Source organism: Marmota monax, unplaced genomic scaffold (genome assembly GCF_021218885.2).
Source record: "Marmota monax isolate L192 unplaced genomic scaffold, Marmota_monax_Labrador192_F-V1.1 WCK01_AAM20220418_F8-fsc00114, whole genome shotgun sequence".
NCBI classification, from domain to species: Eukaryota; Metazoa; Chordata; class Mammalia; order Rodentia; family Sciuridae; genus Marmota; species Marmota monax.
In genome coordinates, this window is record NW_026694943.1 from 1,708,788 (window position 1) to 1,735,415 (window position 26,628).

Genomic DNA, 26,628 nt, shown 5'->3' on the forward strand with positions numbered 1-26,628 from the left:
GGTCAGCTTTTCGGACATTCCGATTGTTAACTTTAAGATTAACATTCTTATTGTTAACTTCCTTCATCTGGGTCATTTTTTTTTTTTTTTTTTAACTCAGAAAATGAAACAGGAGTGGTTAGTGAGCAGTCTGCTCCTTTTACAGAGCTGGGAGCAAAGACCAAATTGTTAGTGCTCTCAGTAACACCGAACTCAGAAATGTCTTTACTCTCGGAGAGCTAACCTCAAAGAGTCGAGAGAGTCCCCCTGTTTGTTAGTTTTGGACCCTCCTGTCCACGCCCCCACTCAGAGCCTTTGCATCCTCCTGAACTTTTGACGCTGTTCCGTGGCAGGGCCAGTTATGGGGTTGTTGCCCCTAGAAACTCTCTAATGGTCTGACATCATGGGAATTTGTCCAGGCTGCTTTGTGAAGGCGGTTCTGCCCTACTCTGGGTCTGTCTTTTGTTGTTGTTTAGATGGAAAGTAAATATGTCATCCCTTTGAGGCCTGGTGGTGTAATTTATGTTCCCCCAGTCTTCACAGAGAAAACCAGAACAAATCCACTTCCAGATTCCAGTCTGACTAAATATGGTGATCAATAAGGGAACATTTTTTTATTCCTCACCAATGACCCTAGTGGTCTTTCTTGACAAAATCATATGTCCATGTCTGACCCTGTTCAGCATGCTTCTCCAGTTACTCCTGCACAGAAATGAGAAAAGGGGACCTGGACATCAGGCACCCCCGCTGCACACCTGGCTTCCTGGGCAGGACTCAAGTGCGGTTACTTTTCTAAGTTGTTCTACTTAGAGACGTTCCTCTGAGACACCCCCAGTTTTTCCCTTGGATACAAACCCGGGATCATTTGTGATTGAAAATGAACCTGGTATTCCAATGAAGTCTCATTTAGAAAGAAAGCTCTGGAGAAAGAGAGGTGGGGAGAGAGGAAGCGGAAGCAGAAAGAAGCCAGCATCTTACCAGTTCCCAGGGTTTATTAAAAACCCACCCCACACCCCAACACTGCTGTGTTCTCAGAGGCATTGGGGATAGCGAAATGCACTAACCTGGCAGGAGTCTCTCCTCGCCTGGCAATGGAAACTTGAGGGGCACTTCTGAATTAATTGATTGATTGATTGATTACAAAATAGAAATGAGACAGGGAAACACAGGGGACATAAATTCCAAGATAGGCTCTGCCTGTAATGGGTTCCTAGGAGTCTGCAGCTAGATTCTCTGGTTCTATTCCCGTACACCAAGGGCAGCTAAGCCACAGCTGAGATGCTGTGATTTCAGGTGTGTGTGAGGAAGACAGGGCAAAGGGGAAAGTTGAGGGGCTAGATGTCAGCTCTCCCCTGCGGGCAGCCCACTGTCACCCACCTCCTTTCACACATGCTGACCAAGGCACAGCTGCCTCAAATATATTAGGGGTGATGCAGTCTGTTTGCTTTGCAGGAAAAGGGCTTTCAAAAGATCCTAATGGGGATTCTTTTCCTCTTCAGTGGTCTTAAGTTGGAAGCTGACCTTTCCTCATAGTTTGGATAATTATTATGACAATAATACTTCCAGATACAAATGCCCATAGCACCTTTCCTCATTGAGCTTAGCGTACTTCCTATCTGTGATTTTATTATCCATGCTTATCCTGTGAGGACCTACAGCCACGTGACTTATCAGGAATGTAGGGCTGGAGCAGGCTGCAGGGTTCAGCTCTGTGGCTTTACCTTTTTCTGCCATGGCAGAGGGTTCACGCCCATTTCTCGCAAATGTGTGTTCTTCTCATTTGTACTTCAAATGGAAGGACTCTGAGAGCCCTTGGCCAGAGAAGACCTGGAGCATGGAGCAGACCCAGTTGGGTGTTTGAATTAGATCTCTGCCCCACCTGTCACAAGGAGCTCCTTGTCAGCTTTCTTCCAAAACCAGATGCTCCTTTCCAAAAGTGCTGGTCATTTTGAAAGACTTGCACCTATTGTAGCATCCACATATTCTCGGAACACTTTTTGCAAGTAGCCACGCTCATTGGCGTCCCGAAAAGCAAAATGTTTCTGCTTTGTGTTGCTCCAGCCGTAATGGACAGTGCAGGCAGTGTCAGTCAGAAGCAGCCTGCCTTTGTCCAAGATGATGACGGGCCCCATTTCCTCTTTGGGTTTTACTTCTGATGTTTTTTGTCTTCAATCTCCAGGAGAAGATGTTGGTTATGTCGCCAGTGAGATAACGATGAGTGACGAGGAGCGGATTCAGCTGATGATGATGGTCAAAGAAAAGATGATCACCATCGAAGAAGCCCTCGCCAGGGTAAGAGAGCAGGTCTTGGGCTCACAGCTCCTTACACTTAAAATGTTTGGGGGCATCGAAGGGTCTAGAATCTAATATCTAAAGTAATGGTGGTGGGGGGCACAGTGCTGGGAATTGGACCCATGGCCTTGCACATGCAAGGCAGATACTCTACACTAAGCCACACCTTCAGCCCCTGAAGTAATATTTTGCTGATATTTTGATGGCCATCACTTACCTGCACTGTCAGATGAAATATTGATTCCATTCTATTCATTTGACACAAGCATTCCACCTTACAACGTAAAACGTCATCCAGTAAATACATGAATGAATGAATGGCAGGTATCTTTCATCTGTGGACCACTTCAGTGAGGGAATGACCCTCTGAATTCTGTTGGAAAAAACTGATAAGAATGTAATTAATGGTTAAGAATAAAATTTTAAACAAAAATTAAATGTATTATAAACATCATAAACGTCAGTTCTAAGAGATCAAAATTATGTTTCAGGAATGCCTTAAAATTTTGCTTACTTTTACACCTAAAATAATATTATCTGCAGTTTATTGTATCTTTTCCCTGTCTCTGAGTTAAATTAGAAGCCAATTAGCCTTTAGGATACTGAAGTAGTATTTATGGAAATGAGGCAGTAATTTATTGAGATGTTTCCTATTTTGTTGTTGACTGATGAGCTGACTGGTTTTTGAATGGTTGGTTTTTTACTGTGCTGACTAGTCATAAATAGGTAGGGTTAGAAACTAACAAAAGCTTCTAAGTCACTATGGAACCCTTGAATGAGTTGTAATTCTACCTTTGTGTTAGTCCATTTTGTGTTGCTATAGTAGAATGCCACAGACTGCATAATGTAAAAAGAACATGAACTTGAACTTATTGACTCCCCGTTCTGGAGGCTGGGAAGTCCAGGTAGATTTGTGTTGTGGAGGCCATGCTCCTCATCCAAGATGGCACCTTGCACGCAGTGTCCTCTGGAGGGGAGGAAGACTGGATGCTCCCATGGCAGAAGATGGAAGGGCCAAGAAGGGAAAGGAGGCTGAACTTACTCTTTTATTGATCCCACCCATTAGGGCAGAGCTTTCATGGCCCTACTATCTCCCAAATTCCAACTCTCACCTCTTAACACTGCCACAGGGACAGCCAAATTTCAACATGAATTTTGGAGGGGGAAATACATTCAAACCAAAGCAACCATTAAATGGAATCTTAAAGGTCTGAAACCTTGATAAGCATCCTCAGCTTAGCTTAGAATACCTGACTCTGAGCCTCAAGAGCATGTGTTGCTAAACAATGCTGCAAGAAAAAGCACTTCTGTGAGTGGAGAGTGGGACTGGATCTAGTAGGTGATTTGAGGATAGGACTGCCTTGGGACACCCATCCGCTGACATTTCTCCATCTCTGATTTGGAAAAGTGCCAGAGACCTTGGCCTCCAGAGTCCCCAGCAGATTAAAGCAGTGGCAAAAGCAGGGATGATGTTGGCTGGGCTTACTGCAGATAAGCAGGTTGTTTCTGGGACTGGTGATGGAGCAGCTAACAGGTGTCAACATCCTGCCCACATTGCTCATCTCCTGCACCTTCATGCTCAGCCTGGTCTGTCTCCTTTCTATGCTCTTGACCATGTGGCACAGCTGCTGGCTGAGACAATCCCTGCCCCTCGCCCTATTCCATTCCTTGGTCATTTCATAGCATTTGGAAAAAAACTAACTGAATCTCTAGAAAACAGATATGGGAAGAGTGAATCTGTATTTAGTTTCACAGATACGATGTTTACCTGTCCTCTGAGTAGTGTTGCCCCACACTGCTTCTTAATAGTAAAACTGAAGGTCAGAATGCAGAAGATGTCCACAGACATCCCACAGCACCTGTGTTTGAGAAGGAAGTTGCATGTGATGTATCTAATCCAGTTTTCATGGAGCAAGGGAAAAATGTTAAAAAGTGACCTTACTCTCATCCAACTTATATAGCATATTTCACTATTTGACAAAGAAACCAAGGAATACTTTCAAACTTGGGGAAGAAGTGGAAAAAAAATTGCTTCAAGCTTTCTGAGCTTGTAATTTTAGCAGCTAGCCTTGTTTACATCAGAGGTGAACTGAATGAGAAAGTGGCCTTGTGTGCAGGTTTGCTTGTAGCTTTCAGTCATGCATCTGCTGCCAGGTGGGCATCTTTGCCTAGTTTCAAATGCAGCCTCCGTGCTCATCAAGACTTTAAGAATATTGCTATGAGGCAATCCAGAAAAGCAGATAGTCAGGAAACAGAAACAGTTGCATTCTTCATACTTTACTAGCTTCTCCATACAGGGCTGGGTGCCCTCGGACAGATGATGAAGTGGCAGGAATGCTTTTTTGATTGCTCTTCTCGGGGCAGCATGCATCTCCATTACAGGGACCTTGATGGGATTCATTTTAGCTAGAGACAAAACACTTCAAGTAAATGCGATCAGGAACAGAAAACAGTAAGCAGAGAGGACCTGCATCCTTTAGCTTGTGGCCAGCTTGAGGATCTAAATTTACTTGATCACTGTATACAGGAAAAGCTAAGGTAGACCTCCTATAATGACCATGATGAGAATGGCCCAAACTCCTCAGGCTCTGTCAGGGTGTATCATTGTTCCAGGATGTCAGGTGGGCTATGCCTTCCACTATCAATCAAAGTTGCAAAGACTCATGGGTAGAACTTCTGGATGTGAACCCTGATTGATAATGACACAACATCCATCACCAGAGGAGTTTCCTATGCGCCACTGGAGCTGGATGTCATTGGATCGGCACAGTTTTTTGCCTGTGTACAAATTGAGACAGTTGGGTCCACCAGGCTTCATTTGTATGAATTTGATCTCACGGATGGCTTGTTTTCTCACTCTAAATTATACAGCCGCCATTCACACCCCTGGAAACCCAGTTACCCAATACAAATGAAGATCGAGGTGAAAAAGACTACAAGGTACTAATATATGAAACAACATGGTAAGCCACAAAAGCATTTGAAGAGAATGTTCACTAAATTACACTCATTGCACTCTTTTTCAATGCCTAATTTATAAAGATAGCCAACTTAACTTATGATTTTTATATTTTATTAACTGTACAGTTCCATCCAATCTAATGGCATTTTAAACATTTTTATAGTTTTGTGATGAATATTTACTATATGTGTTTTAAAGAAGTCAAGCTCACTAGTTTTAAAAAAAGTTTAGGGGGCTCAATGTAATTGGCCGGTTCTAAATAATACAGTTTCCAGGTACTAATCTCAAGGGCATACGTGGTTCTTGGCAAGTAAGTTCAGGGTATTCAGATCTTTTACTGGCTGTGCAAAGCAGAGGAAGCCCAGTGAGATTCTTGGAAGTTATAGGTTATTGATTTACCTGTGTGTGTGTGTGTGTCTGTGTGTGTGTGTGTGTGTGTGTGTGTGTAGAGGTATGAAGACAGGAGAGTAGGGAATAAACTTACATTTAAAGCCTTGAATAAAAAAGAATACTGTGAATTGTTTTGGCATAATGATACTCAGCAACAATGGAGCTATGCTATAGAAAAATACATTTTTTGAAAATGTAACTGGAAATCAGTCTAAAGGAGAGTGAATGTGACCTATGGCGGTGATGTATGGTTGTTTTTCCCTTAAAAATAGAAATCCTGATACTAAAGACTACTTGTGTAATGTGATCTGAGTCCTAAACATTATACATTTATCCATCTGATAAGCATGTGTTTTGATTCCTCAAAGCTAAATTTGTGTAAAAGTACAAAATAAAGTCCTTAGATAAAAAAAAAAAAAAAAAAAAAAAAACAACCAACAACAATTGATGATTGCCAGTTAGGAATCTGTATCTTTTTTCATTACAAATGAAACTTATTTAGCTGCTCCTGGTAAGTTGAGGCTAAGGTGTAGCAAGAAAATGAAAAGAAACCCTGATAATCCCATAATGATCCCATTTACCAACTGGCAGCTCTTCTCCAGTATTCAGGGAGAATGTAGCATCTCAAAAACGATATATCCACATGAGAAGAACATTCTAGCATGGTGGGGGAACTCAGAGGGGTTCAGTAACTGCCCTGGGCTCCCAGCTTCCCAGCTGGCACTTAGTATCTGTGTCCAACCTCTTGCCCAATAATCAGTAATGCCTGACTCCTCCCATAGATGTCCAGGAGAGAATTTCTGAGGGAAAATAACATTTGGAAAAGTTGCCTTCTCCTAGAGGAAGGAGGGTCAGTGTGGTGGCTTTGCCACGTCCCATAGCTCTAGAGGTTGGGATGTGCCCTGTCACTATCACATGGGTTTCCGATCAGGCTATTTCTGTTTTTAATTTGCTTGGTTCATGGAATGCGATTTGATCAATGTCTTAAATTCATGTCTAAAAATGGCTTTATAACAGAATATTAATGCAGTGACAATTTAATTGTGCTAAGTAGCAGAGTTCAGTTTCTGTTTTATGAAAACATACCTAGAACTTCTCACATAGGCCATTCTCAAAGATCCTTCATCTGATTTTGCTGTCAAATTTTCTCCTTTTCCTAAAGTGTTTCACTTGTCTCTGTGTGTTTTTTTTTTTTTTTTTCCTTTTTTTGGTACTGGGGATTGAACCCAGGAGCACTTAACCCCTGAGCTATATCCCCAGCCCTTTTTTGTATTTTGTTTTAGAGTCAGGGTCTCACTAAGTTGCTTAGGGCCTCACTAAGTTGCTGGGGCTGGCTTTGAACTTGCAAACCTCCTGCCTCAGCCTCCCAAGCCCCTAGGATTACAGGTGTGCACCACCACACCTGACACTTATCTTTCTGTGTTTCAAAAACCAGAAACTTAGTTTGTAAACAGAAGCTTTAAATATCTCTGAAGATATTCCAGTTGTCTGGTCATTTTCCTCCCCATCCTCAAGGGCCTCAGTAAACTCCATAACATTTGTTAGGTAGCAACATTGAACTACTCAGTTGCTCTCTTGAACAAGAAATGCAAGTGAATTTTAAGTCAGTCGGTTTGAGCGCCCCATGTCCCTGAGATGTCTGCAGCCTCGCCCATTGTCTCCTGAAAAGAGAGTGCTTTGACTTACACATGTTGGAGGTGTTTCACAGGCGTGTGGCAGTTTCTGTTTTCAAACTTAATTTGAAAGACGTGTTTGGATGTTGGAGGGGAAATCAAGGTTCTCTGTGGAAGTCAGGATACAAAGAATCCCTTGTGTCGTTTGTTTGATTTAGATGAAACCCGCCGGGCAGGGTGTTCATCTTCCTCTGATTCTGGAAGACTTGTCTTGGACTGGCACTTGGTCACCAACACTGGCATGCAGAAGGTCCCCAAAGGGATCTTGCTGCCTGCCGTGTCACAGCCTGCATTCAGCCATGATTTCCATTTCAATCTTCCATTTCTTTTTTCTGCAGCTCAGGGAGTACGAGGCTCAGCACCGGCAGTCAGCGTCCTTGGACCCCACCGACTGGCCAGATGGCTCCTACCCGACATTTGATGGGTCCTCCACCTGCAATGTGAGTTTGCTGTCTCTGAGCCTCTTGACCTGCTCTGCTGCTCAGGGATGACCTGTGCCGTTTCCGTCTTGGTGGTGCTTTCTTTAACTCCCAGATCTCCCCTGAGGCTGAGAAAAGGCCTCTCTTCTTTTCTCACTAATAGAGACTCCTGTGTAGTCAGAGTCATGCTATTTGTGCTGGGTTTTTTGCTTGTTTGTTTGTGGTAAAGTGCACACAACAAAAAATCTACCATATTAATCATCTCTGAATGTGCAATTCAATTTCATTAAGTGCGTTCACAATGCTATGCAACCAGTGCCACAATCCACTTCTAGTGGTTCTTCATTCCAACAGAAACTCTGCACCCATTAAATAATGGCTGCTCATTCTCCCCTGCCCCTAGCCCCTGACAACACCATTGTACTTTCTGTCTCTGTGAATTTTACTACTCTAAGTGCCTCATAGAGATAGAATCATGCATTTGTCCACATGTGTATGGTTACTTTAAGCCACAATAATTTTTTTTTTCAAGTTTCATCCACACTGTAACATGTTTCTCATTTTATGCCTTTTTTAGGGATGTATAATGTACCACTGTATTTATATATCATTTTGTTTATCCATTCATCCATTGATGGACACTTGAGTTGTTTCCACCTTTTAGCTGTTGTAAACAATGATGCTATGAACATTAGTGTCCAAGTATCTCATTGAGTCCCTGCTTTTAATTCTTCTGGCTCATGTTTAGGGTAAAAGTTTCTAGCATACATGGTAATTCTATTTATTTGTTTTTCTTTCTTTTTTGTGGTAGCAGGGATTGAACCCAGGGTGCTCAACCACTGAGGTACATCCCCACCCCTTTTTATTTTTTATTTTGAGATAGGGCCTCACTCCATTTCCCAGGCTGCCTCAAACTAAGCCTCCACAGTAGCTGGGTTTATAGGTGTGCGCCACTACACCTAGTTATGTTTAATTTATTCTGAGGAACCACTATACTTTTTTCCTATAGTAGCTGCTCTATCTTCCATTCCTGCCCAGTAATGCACAAAGTTTCCAAATTCTCTCACCATTCCTCACTCGCATTTAAAAAAAAATTTTTCCCTTGTTTTGATCATAGTCATCCTAATGGTCATGAAATGTTATCTCATTTGTGGTTTTTATTTGCATTTCCCTAATGACTGAGGATGTTAAACATCTTTTCAAGTTTATCTGGCTATTTGTATATGTTTGGATTTATGTTCTGTTCAAGTCCTTTGCCTATTCTCAAATTGTATTATTGTTGTTGGGTTGTAGGAGCTCTTTATATATCCTAGATATTAATCCCTTATCATATAATGATTTATCAATATTTTCTCCCATTCTGTGAGTTGCCTTTTTACTTTGAGGTACAAAAGTTTTGATTTTGAAATCCAATATCATTTTTTCTTGTGTTGCCTTATTGCTAAAACCAACGTGAAGAAGATGTCATCTTGAGTTTTCTTTTCTTTTCTTGGTTCTGGGGATTAAACCCTGGGATGCTTTACCACTGAGCTACTTCCCCAGCCCTTATTATTTTTTTGAGACAAGGTATTGCAGAATTTCTGAGGCTGGCCTTGAACTTGTGATTCTTCTGCTTCAGCCTCCCAAATTGCTGGGATTGCAGGCATGCACCACAGTACCTAGCTTCTAATTGTTTATAGCTGTTAGCTATAAAGTTGAGGTCTTTCACCCATTTTAAATGTTGTATATAGTATAATATATGGGTCCAGCTTCATTCTGTTGCTTGTGGATATCCAGTTCTTCCAGAACCATTTGTTGGAAAGGCCATCCTTTAGTTGACTATACATGTGAGAGTTTGTTTCTGGCTATTTTATTCTATTGGTCTAGATATCTGTACTTTGCTAGTACCATACTATTTTGATTACCACAGTGTTATGTTCAGTTTTGAAATTGAGAAGCATGAGATCTCTAATTTTATTTTTCTTTTAAAGATTGTTTTAGCTATTTGGGGTCCCTTGAGATTCCATATGAATTTTAGGATGGATTTTTCTATTTCTGAAAAATGTGTCCTTGATATTTCAATAAAAACTGCATTGAATCTATAGGAAAATAATGTATTGTTATATGAAAAATATGAAGTTCTTTAATCTATAAATCTATCTTTCCATTTATTTAGGTCTTTTAAAATTTCTTTCAGCAATGTTTGCAGTTTTTAGTGTCTAATTCTTGCCTCTTTGGTTAAGTTTATTCCTGAGGGTATATATATTTTTTTCTTCTTTTAAATGGTGTGTGTGTTTGTATGTCTTAGGATTTTCTGTACATAAGATTATATCATTTTCAAAAAGACATAATCTGACTGCTTCCTTTTTACTTTCAATGAATTTTGTTATCTGTGCTGTTTTTAATGTGACCAAAGCAGTGCTTTTTAAAGTACGGGTTTCAAGGGATTATAGGAATTGAAACTCCAGAATTTCAAGTAGACATTTCATGGTGCCGTGATCAAACTGTGTGGGGAAGGAATGTACATGTTTTGTTTTGCTTGTTAGCTTATATCTTCCTCAAAATCTGGAAGCAGCTCTACCTCTGGGTCCACAGCCTCTTGTCCATGCCCCATATAGATAAACATCTCTCTAAAGCCTACCTCTTTTCTTGCAATCATGTGCTTTGAAAAAGCCCAAAGGTTTTCCATTTCTATAAGATGAATTCCAAACTTTTTGGCCCACTCAAAGCCCTGTGTGATCTGGCTTTAATCATTTTCTCTGATCTCATCCTTCATCCCCACACCCAGCGCCCTCTCTTCCAGCCACATTGGACCCTGCATGCCTAACTGAACCAACTTTATTTGTGCTTTTGTACCTCTCTGCAGTTTCTGCTACCTAAAACATATCTTCCAAATTTTTCCTGGTGGAAATCCCTGCATCCTTCAAGGTGGAGTCCAACTCTCAGTTCCAGCTTTAACTTTCCTTGGCCTTCTTCAAGTGTATTCATTGCTTCCTGTTCTGTGCTTTTATTAAGGTAGATTTATACATCAACCCTAAATCGTTATTCTAGAGTATCAGAAATCATTGTACGTTTCCTGGCTTCTTGGAAATCACAAGCTCTGTGAACAAGACAAGCATTTTGTGTTCTTTGTCTCTCCACTGAGTACCTAGCCCAGTGTCCAGCTCACATTGAAATGTTTAATCAACACAGTTGTATTTGAACACTCATGCTTCCTGGCTGCTTTAAGAGCATGTTTTATGTTTTGCAACTACAGATTGAATCTTTACCTTTCTTTGCATCTAAGCAACAAATGGTGGTTTATCAGAAGTAAATAGAACCCTCTCATTACCTTCTTGTCCCTGATTTCTTGAAACAAGCACCGGATTGCCACTGCAGCTAAAGGATTATGAGATTGAAAGCCCTGCCCAGTTAGCTTTTGTGTGAAAGAGAATGAGACGTTACCATTTATAATAATAAATGTGTCATAGGCCAGCCAGCCCTGTGTCCTGGGACCATGAGGTCATCAAAAGAACCATGTCTATGGTTTTCATTGTGCCTTTTTGGTCTTTTATCCCAAGTCCTAAAGACTAACATAATTTAAATCATGAACCTAAAGAATCTTGAAGAATAAATACAGTAACTAAGGATGGGTGTGATTCAAACCCATCTCAGGCAAGAAAACAGAGACTCATTTGTCCAAAGTGGGCTCTTTAGTATCAGACGCACTTATACTCTCCTGATCTAACACGTCTGAGTCAGGGTAAGTTAGAAGACTTTGTCTACACAGAGGAGAACCATAGTAAAATCTCATATACTTAGCCTGCAAGGAGAGAGGCCTGTCTCATTTAGGAAAAAGTAAATGTATGTTGAATGCTGTAAGCATTTTGTACAAGCTGCTAAGGAAGAATTATTACATTCTGGTTTGTTGGACCCCTTTCAAGGGGTTAATCATAGCCATCACTTAGCTATAAATTCACAGAATGAAATTGGTTCTTCTTAAGCGTTGGGCATTTTATTCTCTTGAGCATTTCTGTGTTCGTTCATTTGGGAGACATTTATGGAACCCTTCCCATGTAGCAGTCATATCGCTAGATGTTTGGGTACAAAGGTGAAGGAGAAAGAGGCAGTCTTGCACTGACAAAGCCTGCCCATTAGTGCAGAGCCTAAAATCACCCCCACATGTGCACACTCCTTTGACATGCCACGTCCACATTTCCATTATTAACTTCTTACCAAATTGTCTCTCTATAGATGGCTGGAAAATAAACTCAGCCTGTTGTCATGGATGAAGGGCCAGAAATAATCCTGTGCTCCCTCCCTGAGGGTACGAACTTCCACTAGAGTGACCTTTCTTGCTGAGAATGGTGGTGCATGCCTGTAATCCCAGTGGCTTGGGAGACTGAGGCAGGAAGATTGCAAGTTTAATACCACTCTCTGCAATTTAATGAGGCCCTAAACAACTCAGTGAGACCCTGTCTCTAGATAAAAATATTAAAAATGGTTGGACATGTGGCCCAGTGGGTAAGAATCCCTGTTCAATCCCTGGTATCAAAAAAAAGAATGTTCTTTCTTAGAGCTGAGAATGTGGCTGATGAGAGGCTCTGTGTTAATGGAGAGAGTTTTCTGAAGCAGTATTCTTTAACTCTTGCCTTTGGCTCCTTGACTTCCTGCAGACACACCCCTTGAGTCTTGCTGTTAGAACTATAGTCAACCTCCACTGTCACTGAGGTTTGCTTGAACTTGATTGCAAACCTAATGCATCTGACTCTTGCTGTTCCTGCCTGACTTTAGCCTTTACTGTGTTTTTATGGTGACTCAGCTTGAACACCTCCCCCTCCCCAACCAGAATATTCCCTCTCACTATTCTGGATTTGTCTCCATAGCAAAGCAGTTAATTTCAGATAATTCCCACTGTGTCCTCCTTCGGCCGCCATGAATTAGGCAATTTTCAGCTTTCTATCGATTCCTTTCTATACTGAGATGTAAATAGCCCATTGGCTCTCGTTGGGAATGCCCTGGCCATGAAAGCTTCGGGGATCATAAGGCCTTTGTCACCAAGCCTCAATGCCTATATTGATGTCTGACATGCCTTAGGACTTCATTTGTGCTGATTTCATAGGCTCCCCCACCCCCACAACTGGCATTAGATAATTGCGTGTTGCCTCACAATAAATCCATACGCACATTCCTACTTTCCAAGAGTGTTAAGTACTAAAGATAGTTACCAGGGCGAAGTGAAAAATAGCTTTCTCTTTGCCAAAAGAGAATCTGTTCTGTGCTGCTTCTCATTAATAATAAACTTCTGTCGAGAGTGCTAGCATTTTAAACTGGGGTTTTGGTGGAGACCTTCACTTTATTCCTTGTTAAACATTGAACGTTTAATGTTTTCCTTTTAATTTATTTTAGTAATTTTATGTTCATTTGTCTTCTGCCAGGGGAGAGGTTATAGGAGCTGTTGCTTTATGCTATCTATCAACTTGGTGCCTGGTGGTTCCATTGCCTTTACTAGGTTGTGTAGTATTTTTTACTCAAGGTGTAAATCTTACTAAATCATTGGTTTTTATGCTTTTGCAAAGCTGGTCGGTAAGAGTTGGTGATCTGTACCCGATGCTTGAATATCATTGAAAATGCTCACACTAAAAGATCGTTCCAAAAAATGCCAAACTGCAAGCATTTGATTATGATGATATTTACATTATTTTAAAAAACATATAATGTATCAAAAATGTATTATGACAACAAAGTACGAGAGCTCTTAATAATCTGTTGTAAACACGTATTTGGTTCTCCTCGTTCATTTCATAGAAATCATGTTCACCTAAACATTGGCGCGGTGTTCCTGGAGCTCTTTGCTGGTGTGAATCACTGTGATGAAGTGTGTTTGTGAAGTCACTTTTGCATTTGGGGAGATGTAGAACTAGGAAATATCCGTGCAGCAAAATGTATGATGTTAACTGTGGTGCCACTCTAATGCCTTCCATCCACGTGCATCTCCGTAGCCTGTAATTATTGCCACTAACCTGGTGTGAGGTGCGTGAGAGCCACGTGGTTGAACTGTGTTGAAAGTTTGGGGTAGCAGAGAGACAGAATGCCACGTGGCCACTTCTTTTACTTTTTACAAAAGGCTATTTTAAGTGTTTCCTTGATTGAGGACTGTGAAGGTCTCAACTAAAATCCCCCCTGTTCTAAGATGTTTCTGCGAGCATCTGTTAAAGCTTTTGGGCACTTTCTAAAGTTGGAACCCATGACATTGTCCCTCTTCAGCAGCGAGATTTACTCAGTTGTCATTGTCTTCTTCTCCTTCTCCTTCCCTTTCCTCTTCCTCTTGTTCTTCCTCCTCTTCTCCCCCTCCCTCTTCCCCTTCCTCCTCTTCTCCCCCTCCCTCTTCCCCTTCCTCCTCTTCTCCCCCTCCCCCTTCCCCTTTCTCCTCTTCTCCCCCTCCCCCTTCCTCCTCTTCTCCCCTCCCCCTCCTCCTTCTTTCCCCTCCCCCAAGCCTTGTGCATGCTAGGCATCTGCTCTACCAATGAACACCTCCAACCTCAGCCTTTTACATAATTTTTCCAAAGTTATTTCACCTGCATCAATAAGAGACAGTGTCTTAAATAAGCCAGCTGATTCAGATATAATGTTTTAGAAGGAGTGGTTACCACAGGATTAGTCTAAACTAGAACTTTCTAAAAGATCATTAGCAATTCTAGTATGTGCTGAAACCAGGTCATCCCTCATAGTTCCTTTTTTTGTGTGTGTGTGTGGTTCTTGCAGTGAATGGCTTAGTTTCTATTATGGCAGAAGAAAAGGCTAACACTGTAATCACTTTTTATGGACTGTGGTGAGAGATTAGAGCACATGCTTCTGGGGGCCCCTAAGCAGCTTGCATTTTGACTCCTTCGGGGAGCAGATAATAGCACCCTTCAAAGTGTATGCCCATGGTGCTCTTTTTAGAGTATATTATTCTGGGTTGAACATGATTTTTTTTAAAATATGGACTATTCTTGATGTGTTTATTTTGAATATATTTTTTAAAGCCAGAGGAATTTTTAGAAAATACGTATACATATAGGTTAAACATTATTGGGATTTTTTTTTTTTTTTTGCCCTTCTGTCTGTCTGCCTATCTATATATCTATCTGTCTGTCTATCTACTGGTACTGGGGTTTGGACCCAGGGGTGTTCTACCACTGAGCTACATCCCTAGCCCTTTTTAATTTTTATTTTGAGACAGTATCTCACCAAGTTGCCCAGACTGGCCTTGAATGTGTGATCCTCCTGCCTCAGCCTTCCAAGTAGCTGGGATTGCAGGTGTGTGCCACTGTGCCCAGCCAGTTTTATTTTTATTATTTAAAGGTGTTCAAATAAAATATAAACCAGTGTCACTGATATCACCCTGTATGACCTGAAGGAAGACTTTGTATGCCAAAATCTCTCACCTAGAAATATTCCTGACAAGTAAAAAAAAAAAAAAAAAAAAAAAAGGTAGGATTTCCAGATTTTCATGATGTAGCAGCATAATTTGTTCAATTCATAAATGATATGAAGATGCATGTATGCCACAGTCCTGGAGTTGGTGATATATGTAGGAACTGTTTTGCCACAAAAATAATTGGCCTTGTTTCTACCATCTTCTCTCACATCATTGTGTTTTATGGTAAGGAAAATTAAAAGAGGATGGATTTCAAGTGTAGAAACAATTTACTTTTCTGAATAAGTTATTTTCTTTGCTCCGTGTTTACCTTTTCCTTTGTATTTCTTTTCTAGGGAATTCTTTCATAGATCTCAGTGTGAGGGTTTCAGCCTAAAAGAATTCTAATTGGCAATTTTTTTAAATTTATGGATAGAAAATCATTCTACTTATTGAAGTTTTAATGGTGCTAGACTTAAACATGAGATGGCTGGACATGTGCTTTGCTATTTTATTTTTCACTCAAAAGGTGAGTTTACTCAGCTGGGCGAAGTAGCACATGCCTATAATCCCAGCAGCTCAGGAGGCTGAGGCAGGAGGATTGCAGGTTCAAAGCCAGCCTCAGCAACTCAGCAAACTATTAAAAAAAAAGTGAGTCTACTCAGTTCACTTATAATATGAACAGGAGAAAGTAGAAATGAAGCCACTAATAGTTGTCAGAGGGCATTAATGCTCTGAGTTCTTGGAACAGGTATCAGCAATTCTCTGCAGCGTTGGGGATAGACCTAGGGCTGGCCCATACTAGGCAAGTGCTTGACCACTCAGCTGCATCCCCAGCTCAGCAGTTCTTCATACAACTCTGTATTATGTTGTGCCAGAATAATTAATCCTTTTCTAAATATTTCTAAGTGTAACTATGTTTAGAGTAATTTTTATTGATTCTGGTCTTTTAATGCAGACTTAAAGTCTGCAGATGGCTCTTCTGATTTTTATGGGCAATTTCTGTGAATTTCCACTTTATATGTTTGGGTGGGAATATACAAAAAAGAAATATTACCTAGTATTTTCATAAAATGGTAATTTTGAAACTAAAATGATAGTGAAATAGGGACATATTAAAATTCTTATTAAAAGGGTAAAAGTAATCATTCCCTAAGTATACAGTTTAGGGTAAGATTAAGAGGTAAAATCAATCCATTTGAAAAACATACACAGTGAGGTCTTTTGAGAAATAAGAAATGTGTTCCAACTGGATCTAAGCTGACTGAGCCGTTGCTTGGTGACTTCCTATCGTTTATTCCCTACTGCCCCCTCCCATTCCCAGCCTTCTCCCCGGGACAGGGTCCAAAGTTTGAGGCATGTATTTGATTAGTCCCTTAAGATTACCATGTTGAAACAAAGTTAGAAGAGAAGGAGGCATTTGCTTGTAACCAACCTCTGGAAATCAGGCGTTTGCCCAGTGTGGGCAGTTGAGAGGCCCTTTAAGCTCAGACGTGAGTCAGACCTGGGCCTAGAGCCTACCCTCTCTCCCACCTGTTAGCTCTGTCTCTGTGGCAGGTCACTCATCTTTGTGCTACAGTTTTCTTACCTAGAAGACAGGTCCATCCTACCATCCCTTTGGGATATTGCAAGGATTAATGGCCCAGAGTGCAAATCCCCAGTGGATCTTAGCTTCTTTTACTCTGTATGAACATCTTCTGACCTTCCCAGTAGCTGTCATTCTTGAAATTCTTGAGTTCTCCTAAAAGTGCTATTTTTGTACATGCCATTAAGTTTACGTATTAGTAGATAGCTTGGTCAGAACAAGTCTTTTGAGAAAAAGTGCTTGATTACTTAGTTATACTTTTATGGAGTCTGTAAGCAGTTTGTTTTCTGTTTCAGAAGATAACTCACTTTGATGTGAGTGGGTCTAGGGCTGGCTCAGTGTGATCCAGTGTTTGGCCTTGCGTAGACTTTGTGAGGGGTGAATGGTACTGAAATTATCTAGGGTTTTTCAGTGTTGATGGTAATTTATTTTAAGTGTGTAGGTGTGGCTTGTATACCTCTGTATACAAGGAGGATACTCTCACCACTTTCACCACAGGTGCAGAAATAACTAGAAGTTTGGCACTTTGCAAACTAACTGGCTACATCTTTGTTTTCACCCAGTTTGTGCAGATACAGGAGGTTGAGGGTGGTGCCTGCAGACCCTCCTCAACATATCAAGGGCTACATGAATCAAATTAAATATTATCAAAATATGCAGGCACTATATAATCTGAAGATGTCTATTATAAAATTTTTAACCTCATATAACTTTTGGATTTCGTTTGGTCTGTTGGGTTTTTTTTTCAAAAAAAAAAAAAAAAACATTTATTTTTTAGTTGTAGTTGGACACAATACCTTTATTTTGTTTGTTTATTTTTATGTGGTGCTGAGGATCGAACCCAGGGTCTTGCACATGCTGGGCGCGTGCTCTACCGCTGAGTTACAACCCTGGCCCCTGTTGATTTTTTTTTTTTTTTAATAAAGTTGAGCCCCATGAAATTGTAGAGATATACAGCTTTTAACTATAAAAATATCACTTTGATTTGTCCAACCTGATACATGACTATTAAATAAGATCTACGTACCACTTTCCCCCTGTTAACCTACTATATCTAAGTATAGATACAATCTGATTTGGGTTAGGAATTGGCATTTCAATTTGCAGTAACAGTTTCTTATTTTGCTTATGGGAGCAACCTCAGGGAGTTTGAGGATAAGAGAGGATTTCCAACATTTGTTCTTTGTTATCAATTTGTCACATGTCTATTTGTCATTAATTCATATGCTCTAGTGCCAAGCCATACTTTCAGGATGGGTTGGAGAGATACCAGGCCTTCTCATGGCTCATGGAGAGGATCGAGACTGAGCATCTAATAAGCCTGATCCCGTGAGCTGGGTCCTAAACCAGCCCATTGAGATCATAGGCTGCACATCACTTGTTTATAGAGTCCATTTGAATTTCGTCGCCACAGATACCTCTTGTGTCAAAGCTCTTAGAACAACAGTCCATCATCAGACAGTGGCACTCATTTGGAAAGTAACGTCTTAACTGAATTATAATTCAACAGAATAATTCCTATAAAAACATCGCTTTTTCTTCCATTCTATATTTTATTTGCTCATGTTTCTCTTCCTTTTTTTTTTTTTTTTAACCACACCACATCCCCTCTGTCAGTCCGGTATTCCCTGTACTATTGGTATACTATGCTAATAACATTGCATCATAATTTCCTTAAAGAATGTAAATCACTTCTTGGCTCAGGGAGTAGGTGAAAGAATGCCATCTCAAGCATTCTTTTATTCACTCATTAGGCAGACATTTATTGAGTACCTACATGTGCTGGTTCCTGTGCGCAGAGTTATGTTTGAAAAGAGAAAACAGACAAATGGATGGCATGATTGTGGACTTAATTGGGCTATGCCCACCTGGTGTGCAGGTGCACACAGGAAGTCCACTGAGCCCTGGTGAGGCATCTAAGAGGCCTCCCCAGGGAAGGTGACAAAGTGCAAATTCTCCAGGGGATAGAAGAGGAGTACATGTCTGTGAAGGGAGCAGCAAATCCAAGATCTAGGTGAGGAACTGGGCAAGTTTAAAACTTGGGTCTTGTGAGAAGATTGATTTAAGTATCATGAAACTTTTCCCTTTGTTCATGTTTTGGCTTCCAGGAGATACTTTCCATTCTTTGTTCATTCTTATTTAGGAATTTGTTCTATATTGGATTATTTTGGTCTTCTATTTCCTTATTTCTATGCCTTTTAAAAATATTTCTATTAGTTACTGATGGATCTTTATTTATTTATTCGTTTATATGTGGTGCTGAGAATCGAACGCAGTGCCTCACAAAGGTAGGCAAGTGCTCTACCACTGAGCCACAACCCCAGCCCATGTCTGTGACTTTTTAATTCATTCATGTTTTACATCTTGTCTTGCAGACTCATTGAACTGCATTCATGTTCTTATTAAATTATTTTATAGAGTGAAACAATTAGGAATTTCTTTGCCTTCCTTTTATTTGTTTCTGGTAGAGATATGAGATCAAATATCAGATTTTTTTTTCTATGCTTTCTCTTTCTCCCTGCCCCCAATAATTTATTTAAATAGTTGTCATGTGTGTTTTTTTACCTTGATCGTTCTTGGGTGGCTCTGGTCACATTTTCTATTTGTGCTGATGTAACAATGGCCATATTTTGATCCTTTTCCATACTCTCTGACAATAGATTTCCCCTTCTTCCAAGATACAGTTGAGGGCTTTACTCTGTGTGTTGCTGCTGTGGTCTGATGAATGGCCAGGGACATGGCAGAATGGGGTTTCTTCAGGACACCTGTGCTCTGTCTGTCTCTCCTGAGACTGTTAAAGGTGGTGAGCCAAGTTCAAGCCAGTTAGTTCATGGGTGATTGGTAGGGCAGAGCCACCCTGCCTTCCTTCATCCTCCAGTTCTAGTGAGTTCCTTTGAATCAGGATTGGCTTTGCCATTGACTTTCCATCTCTCCACTCATTACTGCCCAGTAGCCATTTAAATGATGAAGAGGCCCTGCACTTTTTTTCCTTCCAGATTTGGTCCTGTATGAAAGAATTCTCTGGATATTTGCCAGTCTGGTTGGGAGAACTGGGGGCCTTCAGGAATTTCTTTCTTACCTTCACCATGGAGTGCTTAAATTTTAATGCATTAGATCATGTACCTTCCCTTGTTTGGTTGCTCTTGGTGGAATTTTTTTGCTGGATTTTGGTAACTGGTTTTGAAGGAACAGGGCTGTTGGTCATTTTTCTAGTTGTTGTGAGAAAGACACTCCAAGGTTCAGTGTTTGGCAGAGATAGTGACCTGGTAGTTTTATCAATTATGCAACAATCAGTTTCCCCACCTCTCTATGACTCCTGCTAACCTAGTGGCAGGAGTTTGGGTTGGAGGAAGGGGCTTGGTGTGTCCACCTTCCCCCATGACCATTTGGCTCTGTCGATTTTCTATATTTCTGTATCATCATCTGCCTAGACAAAGTTGTTTGGCAGCCCTGTCCCAGAAGTCATCATGCCTGATCCATGAGTCAGTCAGTCTGAGATGCCATAAGAGTAATGTGACTTTGTAACACCACCCAATCCCCACGGACACTTAGCACTCTGGGGATGAACACTTCATTAGCTCCAGAAACTGGAGCCTCCAACGCATGTGTAATTGCCCTACTTGGCAGTACCGCTGTGAATCATCCCTCCTCCATGCACAGGAGAGTCCAGGGTACTTGGCAATGAGGGGCTTGGGGTTTTGCCCTAACCTTCAGGGTGCCTCATGTCATAGACGTGTGTTGGTCTACCACTCTGGTCCTAGAAAGGGTTCCTCAGAGCTGTGGGCAACTTGCCCCGCGCCCCTTTCTACCGTAACATTGTTAGCATAGCCTATTTAATATGGACAGCCAGTTCCCTGACCTACGGGCAGGGTGACATAATTCCACACAGAAAAATCTCCCCAAATTTTACAGATGGGAGGGAATTCAGCCCTCTTTCCTCCACCAACATCCCACCCCAACCCTCAGGAGCAGAAAGGCATTTCCTTGGCTCCCTGACCACTTGCAAATTTGGGGCGGGTGGGTTCACCCTCATTCTGAGTTGCTCTAGACCTGACAGTAGAATTCTTGATGTCTTCTGTTTTCTCCTTCCTCCTTTTGGGGGAAAGTAGTACATTATTTGGGGTGGATTAACAGCAATTCAAATTTCACAGGTTTAAGAAATAGAATAGAGCTTGTTGTGGAACAAAAAAACCCATCTGCTGCTCCTTTGGGTTCTTCATTAATTTTTTAAAGTTTCTCAAGTGAATTAAGTGCTGACAAGTCTCTGCCCCTCGGGGATGGTAATATTACCTCAAATTCTCACGTACTTTTTCCAAATAAAAGTATCCTATAATTATCATCTCTCCCGCCTCCGCCTCCTCCTCTTCTTCTTTCTTCAAGTCTGGTGACAACTAGTTAATTTTGAAACTGCTGGAGAGATTATTTCAGTGTTACATGGCACCTCTGGGAGAAGAATGGAATCTCCCCTTTTTTTCCATATGCTGACAAAAATCTCCCAGTTTCAGAGGCAGTGGTGTCACCATCTAATGAGCAAAATATTTTTTACTAAACCCATGAGTCTCCTTCTCTGACTTCTTCGTGATAAAAGAGGGGGAAAAAAACCCACAATGTGTTTTGTATTTAATATAGTTACACATTTTTAACTGAATATGACTTCTTTAAACACAGCGAGACTAATTTTTCGGTAAACACAAAGAACGACACATTAACTCAATGACTATAACCAGAGGCCCCTTCTGTGGCTGGACGCTGCTCAGTCCTCACTGTTGGGAAAATTTTGAACATAACCAGCGAGAGACGGTAATGCTACCCCCAAGGTAGGGAGGGACCTTGAATGCATCATTTCTTGGATCGTGGAGGGAGATCAGGCTTGTTGGAGAGATTATGAAATCCAGCTTGGAGAAGAGGAGGGGCAGGGAAGCCATCGTTGATTGGTATCACATGCTGTTTATAAGGCACAGCACAAGTTGAACTCTTCTTTGTCTGTCTAGTAGGCAAGCATCTAAGGTCAGAGGGGGCACAAAGAAGTGGGGCCTCAGGACTATCCAAATACTGGACTTTCAGGCTTATTTAGGAATATGTAAACATTCCCCAAATCCGCGACAAGGGCCTTCCCACTCACAGAAGCATGCCTCAGTGTCCCCAGCCAAAGGTGAGTTCTCCCACACCTGAATCCCTGCGTCTGTGTTTCTAGTGTGCAGGCACCACAGTTGACCTGCAGTGCACACATTTCTGAGCTTGTCTTGGAGCTCCCCCTACCCCTCGACTCCTCAACTGTCACCTTCTAAAGCTCTGGGAGGCAGCTCACTGATTTGTATCCCCTGCCTTTTTGAATGCCTTGAATCAGTTCCTTCCTTCCTTCACTCATTCGTTCATTTCCACCGGAAAAGGTCTACTTAGCACCAGCACAGATGCTATTTTTATTAATCTAAGAGGAAAGAATATGGCAATGGTCAGTGTTAGCCATGGTGTGAGGAAACATACCCTTTTTTTACTGCTCGTGAGACTTTAAAATAATACATCTTCAGAGCAAGTCATTAATATGTATCAAAAGTCTTAAAGATATGTTTTTTACTCATCAATTCTATTTTTTTTTAAAGAACGTGTTACACATGGTAGATATTTTACTCCAAAGTGTGTGCTGGGCATTGCCTGTAATGTTGAACGATTAGAAACATGAAAATTAGTCCAATGACAAGCACTATTTAAGTAAATCCTTCTGTGATGGAATACTATTAAATCATTATTGTATTTTTGTTTGTTATTTGTTGACATGGGAAGATTCTCGAAGTATAGTAATTTTACAGAGTGGGTTTTACAACAGTTTGAGCAGTGTCCACAGAGAGTTCTGGATTTCTCTGGAGGAACCTGCAGCTCATCAAAGGTCTTGGGGAGGGAGCACTATTACAGGCAGGTGTGCTGTTTCAACTTAAGTCTGTGTGTTCATTTGAGAGAGCCCTTGGGGACACTGGTGTAGTGCCTGTGGACGGTGGGGAGGCTTAAGGTCAAATGTCTTCATTTTTGTACAAAAGCATAAGCATAAGGATGGAAGGAGAGAAAATTCTCCTCTCCAAGTGTTTGGGGAAGTGGGAGGACAAAAATATATATTACTAATTTTTCTCTTTGAGTATATGGCGAGGATAGGCCATTTCTCTTTCTCCTTTGTGTGTTTCTGCATTTTCCAATTTTTAACATTAAATATGTATCATGTATAACCAGAAATATATAATAAATGCCCCTAAAATAGAGATATTAAAATGACTTCAAAATGAAGCACAGGGAGGGATCAGGTCATACAGTGGTGGCATTGTGTGTGCAGAGTCCTTGGTTGACTGCAGCTGGGCAGCTGAGGGCAGGAGGCTTTCCAGACGGGTGGGCAGAGCTCTCCCTAGAAGAGGAGCCAGCCAGTGCGGAGGTGGCCAGCACAAGACAGCGTGGGGCACTTGAGATGCCCTGAGGAGGTGTGGGGCTGAGAAGCGGGGCTCTGAGGGGCCTCTCCACATACTCTCTGAGCCGTGGGGCGGAGCATACAGAAACTGGAGCTAAGGGAAGGGATCTGAGCCCTCTGAGGCACATTTTGCAGCAAGCCCTCTGGACCCTGTTTTGAGCAGCTAATGAAGTTAGATGCTCACATCTGTATCTGGAAAACCTACTGTGTGCTGGCTAAGTTCAAGTCCACTCCCTGAGAACAAAAGTAGTGGTGCCATTCCCTCATGAATTCTCTTCGCTCCCAGGAAGGAAGTTTCCCAGGATGGCCTGGCCCTGTCTAGTTTTCAAATTTCCCAATTTACCCTGTCACACCATGAGGACTGGGAGCTACAGGGCTGGGGAGTCAATTTCTTCACTCCACGCCAAATTACACAAATATTTATGGACAGGTACTGTGCTGGGCACTATGAATATAAGAGAAGTGGAAAGAGACCTGGTCACTGTCGCTTCAGAGCTTCTTGCCTTCAGAAAGACAAGTCCATATTGAGTCTCCATGTGGAGCCCAACTTTGAGTAGCTCTGTGGATACCCGAATTGTCCTCCAAGAGACGGCAGCAGTTACATTGAAAGGGGGTGTGCTATGTCAGCCCTCTTTCCCACTCTCTCAGGAGGCTCTGAGGAGTGGAGTGGACTGGAGGGAAAGTCAGAGAAGTGTCTTCCCTCCACCCTCCTCTCAATGTCTGGATAACTCCACTCCAGAGCCTCACTGGGTCTCACATTGACCTGGGGCTTCCAAGACTACCAGGCGCTAGGCTTCCTATGCCACTCTCCTCCATCCCCCCAAGAGCCCAGGAGGCTTCTCGAGGCCTGTTTAAGAAAGGAAAGAAGTTGAGAAACATGTTTAAGGCCACCCACTTGCCAAGAGCCACAAAGGGGATCAGAACCCACATCTGTTTCGCTGCAGAGTCCTGGCTCCTAATCCTGGTCTGGCCTCTCGTCATCTCAGCAGCCTGTGCCACCTACCTTCAAACATCACCACGTCCCCAGTTTTTACGTGGGACGGCTGTTCTTGCCTTGCTCTTTCCACAGCACCCAAAAGAGCAGTTTGTAAGAATAAAAATCAGCACTGATTATTATTGAATTTTAGTCAATAATAAAATAGAAGACGGCAGAAGTAATAAGCACCACCAAACTCCAGCTGTTGATTCTGTGCACACAGTTTTAAAAACAACAGCACTGTAGGATAAATATCATTATGTTAAGTCACTCATGGATGAGTCCTTGGACCCCTAGAAGTAACATGATTTGCTGGAAGATTTAGAAATGAAACCGGGTTGTTCTGTCTCAGGAGACCCAGGACTGATCCTCTTCCTTTGACCCCACTCTTACTGGGGCATTCTCATTTTGTTATTTCTCCCACATAAGGAGAAAATTCAATTGGGGCTTCTTCTGACAATTTTAAGGCACTCTGGGTGAAGAAAATCCTTGTCAACATAGAGTAAGGTGGGGGGCAAACCCACAAATTTCCAAATTCTCCCCTGCCGTCCTGTGAAATGGGGTCATGCATATGAGCCCTTAGCACAGTACCTGGGAATGGTGGGCATTTGGTAAATTCTCACCTTTGGAAGCACAGCACTGGAAAAGTCCCTGCCACGGTTTGGTTTGCGGAACATGTGGTCCCTGAGCTGGCTGTGGGAAAGGGAGTTCATAAACCAAAGAGCGTGTGGAAGAAGCAGTTTGTCGTACAGGCAGTATAGGGAAGTATATAGGCCATATAGGGAAGCTGTGGAGAACCCTAACAGGAGGAAGAAGAGGAAGTTCCATGAAAGATGGGAGGAGACAGTTCTGGGGCAGAAGACTTGGGGGAGCACAGGGTTGATGCAGTTCTTGCCAAAGAGTGACTGAGGCCAGCCAGCCAGGGAAGACAGGCAGGCCAGGCCCAGGAGAGGGGGAGGGAGTGCTGGCAGTCTGCTCCAGAACCTGGGATCTCTGCAAGGTAAACCGTGACCTTCCACTCGGGAGCTATGGATTCCAGTGTCCTCTCTTTTTCTTAGTTTAGGCAAACTCTGGACCCCCTCCCTATCTAACCTTCTGTTTTCTAAGGAGAGGTGGTCATTAGTACTCATTGTGTTCTGCAGCGTCCTACAAAGAGATGGGCCCATGCATAATACATAAAGTCCCACACAATGAGAGCGGCTGCTAGCTCCAACTGTGCGCTGGGAATAAATGACTGACCGACTGAATGGATTCAGCCCTGGAAAGATAGACACGACTCGCAGCTCTCGTCATGGAGACTTTATATGGGGTTTTCAGTCCTGTGTTGTTTAGACGATGCTCTGTGTAAGTTACAGCATGTGCCTGGTGCTCCCCAGAGACCCCTGAGAAAATTAAACGGTCATTTTGTGACACAGTCCCCAGGCTCATGCTTCTAGAATGCCAGAGAACTCGGCTGCCCTGAAACAATCATCGAAGCAATTTGGGGAGACAGTTTTAGAAGCCTCAGTGACGGGGAAACATCCTACATTTTACTCTTGTGGTTAAAATAGCAAAAGGAGCGAGGAGAGAGAAAGTGACAGCTCTGGGAAAAAACCAAAATCACAAGTTTTAATTCAGTAATTTCCAAAATAGCCCCTGGAAGGTGTCTATTTTCAATTGAGACCACTCCCTTCAGGAAAGGATTGGAAGAATATCTGTAAAAAAAAGGTCTTTTTTTTTAAGTTCAGTCACTCTTAAGGGCTAGTCCTTGTCCTGGATTTGCTCAGATTCTCGCGTTCTTTCTTTCTTTCTCTGGAATTCCATAGACAGCAATTAAGGAACTGGAGGCCAGCAGGAGGTCAGAGAGCCTTCCTCAGTGAAAACAGGGATTGTTGGCCGTGCACAACACTCCCTTTTTTCCTTGTGGTGAATAGGAGATTTGCTTAGAGCTGATGACTTATGCCTTTCTTACAACTTATGCAGTTAGCAAGCGACTGGGGAATCGGGCAGCAGGCAGAGAGGCTAATTGAATCCAGTGTCTTAACTTTCTTCTTCTTCGGATGTTGGGCTGTGACGGTGGAGGCTGCCTGATCATGTAACTGCAGAGAACATGTTCGAGGAGCACCCGATCCTGACTTTGAGATTACAGACTTAAAGGATCTAGAGGGAGCAGGTCTCCAAGTGGGGAGGGGGCGGGGGTGCTGGACCTTTTCGAAACGGCCCCTTACACTCCTGCTAAATGCCGAAGCCGGTAAGTCGCTGAATGCCTCTCATGAGAAAGGCAAACTTTTTCTCTTTGCATCAAGAAAAAGCTTTTTGATTGTTCCCTTGATGTGTCTTTCTTTTCTCCTTAAATCCCTCTCGATTTGTCCTTCTCTGCTTACTTTGCTGCCCGTAACCCGGAGCGTTCTTGCCCTGCAGTCTTCCCCCCATGGCCGTGAATGGCTTTTGGAGAATAGTAAATATTATTTTGAGAATGGGAGAGAAATAGCATGCACGGATAGGAGCTCATTTGTGAGCTGTGCTGGCTTTTCGTGTGGCAGACTTGAATTCAGACAGCACTGT

At 42.1% G+C, this 26,628-nt stretch overlaps 1 protein-coding gene across 6 annotated transcripts in view; it reads left to right on the plus strand.

Moving 5' to 3' along the window:
- Window positions 1-26,628, plus strand: part of Sash1 (SAM and SH3 domain containing 1) — a 291,235-nt gene that overhangs the window by 226,485 nt on the left and 38,122 nt on the right. For 4 of the 6 annotated variants that reach the window (XM_058573608.1, XM_058573609.1, XM_046427351.2 and 1 more), the window contains 2 exons: window positions 2,159-2,271; window positions 7,635-7,736. In XM_058573608.1, coding sequence (XP_058429591.1) covers window positions 2,159-2,271; window positions 7,635-7,736 — 215 coding nt within the window. Of the gene's footprint in view, window positions 1-2,158; window positions 2,272-7,634; window positions 7,737-24,352; window positions 25,085-25,178; window positions 26,315-26,628 lie in introns of those variants that run through there. The other 2 variants (XM_046427356.2, XM_046427354.2) reach the window with 2 other exon arrangements.